The sequence below is a fragment of the Penaeus monodon genome, chromosome 39 (assembly GCF_015228065.2).
Source record: "Penaeus monodon isolate SGIC_2016 chromosome 39, NSTDA_Pmon_1, whole genome shotgun sequence".
Taxonomy (NCBI): domain Eukaryota; kingdom Metazoa; phylum Arthropoda; class Malacostraca; order Decapoda; family Penaeidae; genus Penaeus; species Penaeus monodon.
This window is the reverse complement of record NC_051424.1, coordinates 29,083,302-29,093,577: the sequence shown is the minus strand read 5'-3', so window position 1 is coordinate 29,093,577 and position 10,276 is coordinate 29,083,302. Positions and strand designations below refer to the sequence as shown.

The window sequence follows — 10,276 nt, the reverse complement described above, 5'->3', positions numbered from 1 at the left end:
CCTGTTAATTATCAAATAACCATCAACTTCAAAACTTGTCATATCATTGTATTCATCTACCTGTTAATTGTTAAGTATTGATGATCACTAACCTGTCACCCTCTCATCAATCATCAATCTGTTAATGCACCTTTGTCTAAATAGTAAATGCAGACTATACAGCACTATTCTCTGTTATACTTGTATAAGTATTTTCTGAAAGCCAAATATTGGAATTTATTTAAGCTTAAAAAAACAGGTGAGGCAGTAGCATTAACTTTTATATCTCTTTAATTATCATCTCATGAGATAGTCTATACATGTGGTTTTAGAAAATTTACTGTGAATTTTCTGATCAAATGGGTAGTCACTGTGTATAAATGTATAGAGGTTCCAGGTGCAATGTTTACTAAATTTTCAGTCCAATCTTTTTATAAACTTTGGGTTGAGACAGACAGTTGCTGGGCCTTCATAAGCTTAGGGGAAGACCCCCCCCCTTTTTTTTTAATTAAGATAATAGAATTATAGTTATATACTGCATAAAGTACTCTTTTCCAATACAATTGTGAAAAATGAAAAAAAAAAACTAAAAAAAATTCACCCTCTCCTCAGTGATAGCAGCTTGACGATGGGACTGTGTCTGTGAAGACCAGTTTCCACTATACTAGACTAATCCCTGTTCCCTGAGCTAAAACAAAAATTTCCAATACAATTTGAAAAATGACATAATTTTACTTTTGTTTTGAAAGTCTTCTCAGTCTTTATTCACATTAAATGATAATGTAATCAGAGAATGAAATGAGAACAAGTCAGGTTTTAGTAGTATATTATTTCAAATTCAGATATGAATATACAGTCCTTTAAATCACCATAATAATTTTACTAGGAACTCTACTACAGTTTTCATTATATTCTAATTTTATTTCTATCACAAGATGTGATAAAAAAGGTATAACCAAACACTAGTATATAGTTAGCATATATGAACATTTCTGTAGCAGTTTCAGAAGAAATTTGTCCAGCAGTGTTAACAAACATCAGTCAGACCTACCTTTATAACAGCAAAAGTTTTGTTTTCTAGTGTACAAGGCTGAGTGAAAAGTAGAAATCAGTTATTTGTGCTCTGTCATATAAATTTGCTTCCCAGCTGTGTAGGACAGTATTGTAATAGTGTAGATTCTTTTAATTGTAAAGAAAACATCCCAAACTCTATTTTTACATGCTCAACTTAGGAATTGATTGTTATTAGAGACAAACTTCAAATAAAAATAAATGAATAGCAATATTTTTACAATTATAGATCTGGTACTTTTTTTTTGCAAGATGAAGCACTGGAAGAAGTGACTGCTTCATCCTACCTCATTAATGCACCACTGAATCTTCACCATAACCTCCTTTGCTCTAGTCATGTTCTTGTGACTCACATTCACCCTCTCCTCAGTGATAGCAGCTTGACGATGGGACTGTGTCCTGTGAAGACCAGTTTCCACTATACTAGACTAATTCCTGTTCCCTGAGCTACCTCTGGTTACTTACCATTTTGATTTGCTTACTTTACAGCATTAAGTCATTCTAAGAGTGTTATTAGTGGATAATACCATTTAATAAATTTCTAAAACTATCATAGAAAAATGTTCATGGTTTAGGTCACTAGTTCTTCATATAGCATACCTAAACATAGCCTAAAGGGTGAAGAATCTGGTTCCAAAGTCAGGTAAGGAAAGTGGAACCTGACTTTATCTTCTTGTGGGTGGTCTTGTGTTTTTATTAATAGACTTGTTTTCATTTTATTTTATTTTTACTTATAGTAATGATTTTATTTTATTCTCTTTACCATATTGAGAATAAAAATTATAGTAATATCATAATATTAAAAATAGTAATGATACAAGTAATAGCAGTAAAACAAGTTTTTGATTAACAGTCACAGATTGGTAAATTATTGGAGGGTTAATCTTTATGGAATGAATGCACAATGGTAGAGCAAATTGAAGGCTATATTCTCATAGAGGACAAAAAGTTACAGTCGTCAGTACAAGAAATACTCCACAGACATGAACAATTATGCCACAAATAAAGGAAAAGGTCATGGAAAACACTGCTCACGTCCTAAGTCCACTCTGTTCTCCCGAGTTTCAGTTTTATCTTGCCATGCATACCAAGGTGAAGATAATGTTTCCCAGAGCCCCTAATGACCTTCCCCTCAGGAAGATTGATAGGGGCACACCCAGCCTTGGTAACTTAGATTATTGATTTAATTTTGTGACTGACTCTTGAGCAGTACTTCCATTGTCAGAATAGTAATTGCTTTATGTGAACTTGCCCAAATTTTGTGTATCTGGACGAGATAGTTATATATCTAAGTCCTTTTTATTCCAGTTACTTTTCTCATATTTTCATTTCAAGGAAAGACAATCTATCTATTGTTCATTGTGTTTAACCCATTCATAGCTAGCTAAAACTGATGTGGCACTATATCTGAATTTGCTATTCTCTGTGTTGCAGTTTTCCTCTTCTCATTCCTCAGTATGAATAGTGAAAGAAACATACTTTTTTCCAATCATTTTCCTCTCAGAAAAAAAAATCTCTCTCTCTCTCTCTCTCTCTCTCTCTCTCTCTCTCTTCTCTCTCTCTCTCTCTCTCTCTCTCTCTCTCTCTCTCTCTCTCTCTCTCTATATATATATATATATATATATATATATATATATATATATATATATATATCACTATGATTAATACTTATTCTCATTGTTATTTTTCTTTTCCTTCATCTCATGAATTTCAAAGCCAGTTTTCATTTCCAGTGGTCTAAAGAACCAAGATGTCAGACGACAGAAGCATGAGCGTCAAGGCCTACCTGGATGTAGGAGGGGGCCGGCAAGAGGTCCGTCGATTTGGCCTGGCAGAGGGCATTGCCACAAACTTTAATTGCCTGAAGGAGAAAGTACGATCAGTTTTTGGGCTTGGACAGCAAGACGTCACTCTCTCATGGAAAGGTGAGTGAGTTCTTGTTATTTGCATAATGTTTTTATTATTTTTGTAGGGAATATAACATATGTGATTTATGTTGTGTATACTCAAATACACAAATACAGTAGCATATGGGCAGTAATGCCAAAGAAAATACTTTTTATATTGTTTTTGGAGAAGCTAAGTTAGACTCAGACAAGATAGATTTAATCATATAACCACAATCGTTTACTGGATTGCCCTCCCATGCACAGATTAACTCAATGCTGCTGGGAAAATGTGCCCATTTTAGAATTTTTTGTGAAATGTCTTTACAGGCTTTGATGGAGTCAATTAGTAACGCTTATGACCTTACCTGATTTCATCTTTCCTTGAATTGGTGGAGAAAAACGTCATTGTATTTATACAAATTGTTCATGTTGATGTGATATGATTTTAAGAAAGAATTAGATATGTAGTATAGTTCCTCTATATGTTTTTAGTGAAATAGATTATAAAATGAATGACTGCTCTAAATATATTTTTCCTAGAGGAAATAGTAATCTAGATTTGTTTTGTAAGAGATGATATTAAGATAACTTGATGTCAAGGGGAAAAGCAAGAGGTTTTGAAGTATAGCAGGACTGTGGGTCTTATCATTCCTTAAGGTTTTCCTCCTTATTTTGGCAATATTTCACTGTGTTGATGCACTTTATTTACATTATATACGGGGTAAACATTGCAGTAATTCATTCCAGATTCTGAGGGAGATTTGATTGTGATCTCGTCTGACGAGGAGCTGATAGAGGCCATTGCAGATTCCCTCAGCAAACAGAAGCTGCAACTCTTCAAGGTGTCCGTAACAGTTGGGACACGGCCAGACCTCGGGCTCAACAATTCCCTCCCAGGTAGGTAGAAGGGAGAACGATCTTTACAAATCATTCTATTAATACAGTTTATTTAACCCCATGCAGTCATGTAACATCTATTTAGACCATCTAACCATTTATATTACAGGAAGCCAACAGGGAGCAGTGCACGAAGGAGTGGTTTGTGATGGTTGCGAGGGATCTGTCCGTGGTTTCCGCTATCGTTGTGTCAGCTGTAGGGACTTTGACCTCTGTGCTGCCTGCGAGTTTAAGGGCAAGCACTCCGAACACCGTATGATGCGCATGCCGAAGCCTGAATCAAAGGTTTGTATTTTGGAAGTGTTATTACAGGCCGTCATATGTTTGAGGATATTGATATAGCATAATTAAGTTATGTACCATAACACTGCATAACCACTAAACGATTTATTTTGACCTTTCTTCCTTGACCAACAGGGTGCACCAAAGTTCTGGTGGAAGGAGCACCATGGTCCTCCTGGCCACTTCTCCACCCACTTTGGCATGCACACTGAAGCTGACAGTGGGCCAGGCTTCACCGCCTCATCTGCTTCATCAGGAGGTCCAGGGATGGCTGGAGCCTCAGCCACCTTCAGTGGAGGATGGGGAGGTGCAGGAGGCCATGGTGGCCACGGTGGCCACGGAGGTCATGGCGGTCACGGCAGCCGCAGGTTCAGAAGGGGCTGTGGGGGGCGAGGACGGGGCTTCTGGAGCTGGTGGGGGGGCAAGGATGGCAATCACTGGGGCTGCAGCCAAAGTCAGAGCCAAACAAGCAGTGGGCAGCAGCAGAGCCAGCAGCAAGGAGAGAGTCAGAGCCATAGTCAGCAGCAAAGTCAGAGTCAACAGCAAAGTCAGAGTCAGCAGCAAAAGTCACAGGAGCAGAATGGAGACAGCAACAATAAAGATAAGGAGTGTCCTTGGACAAGCACATCCCCTGGCCCATGCCCCTTCATGGACATAGAGCATGATGGACCAAACCCACAACAGGTTGCTGAGGAGGCGCAGCAGATGGCTGAGGAGGTTGCTCAGCAAGCACACCGCTTTGCATCTCAGATGGCCTCAGAACATGTCGCCAATGTGATGCGTGGCATATGGACAGCTTGGACTGGGGGTCAGAACAACCCAGTTAATGGCCCACAGTCCCACACTTTCTCCTCCTCCTCCTCCTCTTCCTCCTCTTCATCTGCCAGTGTAAGTGGAGACAACGAGAAAAAGGACTGAGGATAAGAATGACACACAGGGAAGCAAGGCACCAGGGGAAGATTATCTGAAGAATGTGGGAGAGACAGTTGCCACCATCTTGGATCCACTTGGTATGATTTGGTAGTTTTTAGAGTTTGAACCAATTTGTATTGGCTGCTTTGTCTCTTATTTTAATTTCCTTCCTTTATTCTTCTATTATTCTGTCAACATTTCTCCTCCCACTCTCAATTTTCCTCTTTCCTTCTCTATACTAATCACCCTTCTCCCACTTTTCTTTCGTCCTCATTACTTCTCTCCTCTTTGCTCATGGTGCTCTGTCTCGGTTTTTAACATGTTCACTTCTTTCTCTTGGCGGCTATTGTCTTAGCATTAATCATTTACTTATTTTGTAAAGATTTGACAATCTGTTAAAGATTACCAGAAATATCTTGCTTTTAATTATGAAATTAAGAATGGAAATAATTATTTAAAAATTTTGCAGGATTAGGATAAAAGTAAATATGTGATATTGTATGACAAAGTGCTGTAAAAAAAATCTTTCCCAGAGTAAACTGATTAAGCAAGTCATAACATCAAGGTTTGATAACTTTTTACTAGACTTAGATTTTTATTTCAATTTTATTTCATCATAATTGTACTTTTCACTACATCTACATTTGTTGAACCTGGCTCTTTTCTTCTGTAGGCATTGATGTTGAAGTGTCTGTGGAGCACAATGGCATCCGGCAGAGATGCAGCCTTGGCAGTGAGGACATCCCATCCCGCCAGGGATCGGCTGCATCTACCCCTGAAGTTCCATCAAAGGGTCCCTGCTCAGAGGCTGGGTCTGTGGCCTCAGGAAAGAGCATTAATATTGAGGTGCAGACTGATGACCAGCCCACCAGCCAGACAAGCCAGAGCACCTCAGCAAGAGCTGAAGACATGGAAGTGAGCAGTCCTGCTGGAGAACAGATGGAGGCTGAGCACAATACTTCTGATACAGAAGACTGGACTCTGGTTAATCAAGAGGCTACACAACCCTCCGCACCAAGCGACAGGAGAGTTGAGTATCCAAACCTCACTGAACTTACCCCTCATCCTAGTAAGTGTTTTACTCCCTAAAAGATAAAAAAATAAAAACTATTTAAAACGTCAATGACTGCTCTAAATATATTTTCCTAGAGGAACTAGTAATCTAAGATTTGTTTGTAAGAGATGATATTAATGATATCTTGATGTCCATGGGAACACAGAGGTTTTGAAGTAGTAGACTGACTGTGTGTCTTAATCATTCTTAAGTGTTTTTCCTCCTTATTTTTGGAATATTCAAGGGGGGGGTGTGGATGCCTTTTGATTTACATTATCTACGGGGTAACATTGCAGTAATTCATTCCAGATTCTGATGAGATTTGATTGTGATCTCGTCTTGACAGAGGAGCTTATAGAGGCCATTCAGATTCCTCAGCATACAAAGCTGCACTCTTCAAGGTGTCCGTTACCGTTGGACCGGCCAGACCCTCGGCTCAACATTCCTCCCAGGTAGTAGAAGGAAGAACGATCTTACAAATCATTCTTTTACTTCAGTTTATTTAACCCCATGCAGTCATTTAACGTCTTTTTAGACCATCTACAACCATGTATATTACAGGAGCCAACAGGGAGCATACACTAAGGGTGTTTTGTGATGGTTGCGAGGATCTGTCCGTGGTTTCCGCTATCGTTGTGTCAGCTGTAGGGACTTTGACCTCTGTGCTGCTGCGAGTTAAGGGCAAGCACTCCGAACACCGTATGATGCGCATGCCGAAGCTGATCAAAGGTTGTAATTTGAAGTGTTATTCAGGCCGTCATATGTTTGGTGAGGATATTGATTAGCATATTTAAGTTATGTACCATAAAACACTGCATAACCACGAAAGGATTTATCTTGACCTTTCTTCCTTACAACAGGGTTCACCAAAGTTCTGGTGGAGAGTAGCACCATGGTCCTCCTGGCCACTTCTCCCACCCCTTTGGCATGCACACTGAAGCTGACCCGTGGCCGGCTTCACCGCCTCATCTGCTTCCTCAGAGTCTGGATGGCTGGAGCCTCAGCCACCTTCATTGGAGGATGGGCGGTGCAGGGGCATGGTGGCCACGGTGGCCCACGGAGGTCATGGCGGTCACGGCACCGCAGGTTCAGAAGGGCTGTGTGGGCGGGACGGGCTTCTGGAGCTGGTGGGGGGGCAAGGATGGCAATCAACTGGGGCTGCAGTCCAAATCAGAAGCCAAACAAGTAGGTGGTCAGCAGCGAGCCAGCAGCAAGGATAGCGTCGAGCCATAGTCAGCAGCAAAGTCGAGTCAACAGCAAAGTCGAAGTCAGCAGCAAAAGTCATACAGGAGCAGAATGGAGAACGCAACATAAAGATAAGAGTGTTCCTTGGGACAATCACATCCCCTGGCCCATGCCCCTTCATGGCCGAGCAGAGGGACAAACCCAACATATTCTGAGGAGGCGCAGCAGATGGGGAGGAGGTTTGCTCAGCAGCACAAACCGCTTTTTCTCTCAGATGGCCTCAACCATGGTCGCCAATGTGATTCGTGGCATATGGACAGCTTGGAACTGGGGTCAGAATAACCCAGTTAATGGCCCACAGTCACCCACACTTTCTCCTCCTCCTCCTCCTCTTCCTCCTCTTCATCTGCCAGTGGTAAGTGGAAGCCACAGAAACGACTGAGGATAAATGACACACAGGAGCAGCACCAGGGGAATGATTGACTGCAGAATGTGGGAGAGACCGTTGGCCACCATCTTGGATCTCCACTTGGTATGATTTGGTAGTTTTTAGATGTTGAACCAATTTGTATTGCTGCTTGTCTCTTATTTTAATTTCCTTCCTTTATTCTTCTAGATTCTGTCAACATTTCCTTCAAGACACAAACTCTCATTTTTCCTCTCTTTCCTTCTCTATACTAATCACCTTCTCTCCACTTTTCATTTCTGTCCTCATTACTTCTCTCCTCTTTGCTCATGGTGCTCTGTCTCGGTTTTTTAACATGTTCACTCTTTCTCTTGGCTGCTTATTTGGTCTTGCATTAATCATTTTACTTATTTTTGTAAAGAATTTTGACAATCTGTTAAAGTTTTACCAGGAATGTCTTGCTTTTATTTGAATTTGATATGGAAATATTATTTAAATTTGCAGATTAGGATAAAGTAAATATGTGATATTGTACTGCAAGTGCTGTACAAAATCTTCCCAGAGTAAACTGATTAAGCATCGTCATAACCTCACGGTTGATACCTTTTTTTACTAGACTTAGATTTGTATTTCAATTTTATTTCATCATAATTGTACTTTTCTATCACTACATCTACATTTGTTTGAACCTGGCTCTTTCTTCTGTAGCATCGATGTGAAGTGTCTGTGGGCACACTGCATCGCAGAGATGCAGCCTTGCAGTGAGGACATTCTCTCCCGCCAGGGATCGCTGCATCTACCCCTGAAGTTCCATCAAAGGTTCCTCTCAGATGCTGGGTCTGTGGCCTCAGGAAAAGAGCATTAATATTTAGGTTTTTTTGGGGGGGCAGACGATGACCAGCCCACCAGCCAGACAATCCAGAGCACCTCAGCAGATCTGAAGACATGGAAAAGTGAGCAGTCCTGCTGGGAACAGATGGAGGCTTGAGCACATACTTCTGATACAGAAGACTGGACTCTGGTTAATCAGAGGCTACACACCCCTCCGCACCAGCGCCGGAGAAGTGAGTATCCAACCTCACTCACCTTACCCCTCATCCTATTAAGTGTTTTACTCCCTAAAAGATAAAAAAATAAAAACTATTTAAAACGTCAAATAAATGTATTTGTAATTTGAACACATTAATCATTGTAGATTGAAAGATGTCCCTTCAATGTATTGAACAACACGATTTTTCCCTACAGATCCTGCAATCCAGCGTGCTCTTGACCAGATGCAGTCAATGGGATACAATAACGAGGGAGGCTGGTTGACCAATCTCTTGGAGATTAAGGGAGGAGACATTAATCAGGTGCTTGACATTCTCCAGCCAGTCAACAAATAAAGAAATAATAATCATGACAGATGTTGATTGGAGATATTGCATTCTTAGATTAGTCCCTTGGTTTAGGTTTATATATGGTTTGCATCACATTGAGAGAAAAAAAAAGTTGGTTTGAAAAGTTTGAACAAGTTAGGGATAATATTTGGAACAGAATAGCTGTCTTGTGTATTGACTGCTTATTGTCTTTAGTGGTTAACTGAAATGGTGTTCACATTTATTATCATGATTTTTAAAATTGCAATTGGATTATAGTGTACCTGCTACATTGAAGTAATAATGTCTAGCATACAGTATTAGTTTTGCCTTTTGTTTTTTTTAGCAGTTCGAATAGTATCTGAGGTCAATTTTGTTTGAGTGTATCAAATGTTAAGGAAGTTGAGGTCTTTTACTAGTATTTTAAGAAAGAAATACTTTGTGTTGTGTTTACATATAATATTGGAATATAAGTGTTCGATATATCAGTGTATTACCTTAAATATATATATATATTATACAGTATATATTATACTCGGCACATCAGTTTGAATGTATGACAGGATACAAGTTGTAGTTGTACAGTCATGGTGCATATTCATCATGGCTGTGGTGATAATGATTTAAAGTATGAAGTATATGGCTTCTTAGTGAAATATAGTCTCTTTGATAGAGGTTAGGCATGAATATATACATTGGTGTAAAGAGGTCATGATTCTTAGCACAATGGTGTTTAGGTTACCATGAATACAGACATGGAAGTTACATGGATGTATTGGTTAATTAAGTAACTTGGAATTTTGAATGGGTGTGAAGTACCAATACCAATAAATATTTTAGAAAGCAAATTACTTATTTAAATTACCCTATTTGTGTAATATATAAATGAAAGGTATAATTTTTTAGATTCTTTGGCCAATTTTCCTATTGAAAATTGGAGACAGACCTCTCTTAAAAAAAGTATTGTATATATATTTTTTTCAAATTGCAAAACTTGATTTAACCTATATACTCATTTACTAGAACATATTTATCATCTTGTTATATCATGTCTAGTCTTGTTATATATATCTAGTCTTCAGGCAATCCCCTTTTGAAATGAACAGAAATCAGAGTTTAGAACAAATACTCATAACATTTTTAAATAGAAGAATCATACCATACTGAACAAGAGAATTAATGGATCTGAAAACTGATGAAAAGCACTATTAATAGTTACAGAAAGATGCAATGATTTTTTTTT

The 10,276-nt window shown here is 39.1% G+C and overlaps 1 protein-coding gene across 1 annotated transcript in view; it reads left to right on the top strand.

The window, feature by feature from the left end:
• The window catches only part of LOC119597414 (sequestosome-1-like), a 10,793-nt gene extending 912 nt beyond the window's left edge, over nucleotides 1-9,881 (top strand). Inside the window, 7 exon segments of the mRNA XM_037946986.1 lie at nucleotides 2,784-2,975; nucleotides 3,687-3,836; nucleotides 3,946-4,121; nucleotides 4,254-5,030; nucleotides 5,032-5,128; nucleotides 5,704-6,099; nucleotides 8,921-9,881. Coding sequence (XP_037802914.1) covers nucleotides 2,801-2,975; nucleotides 3,687-3,836; nucleotides 3,946-4,121; nucleotides 4,254-5,030; nucleotides 5,032-5,128; nucleotides 5,704-6,099; nucleotides 8,921-9,060 — 1,911 coding nt within the window. The 5' untranslated portion in view covers nucleotides 2,784-2,800 and the 3' untranslated portion in view covers nucleotides 9,061-9,881.
• Nucleotides 9,882-10,276: the final 395 nt, after the last annotated feature.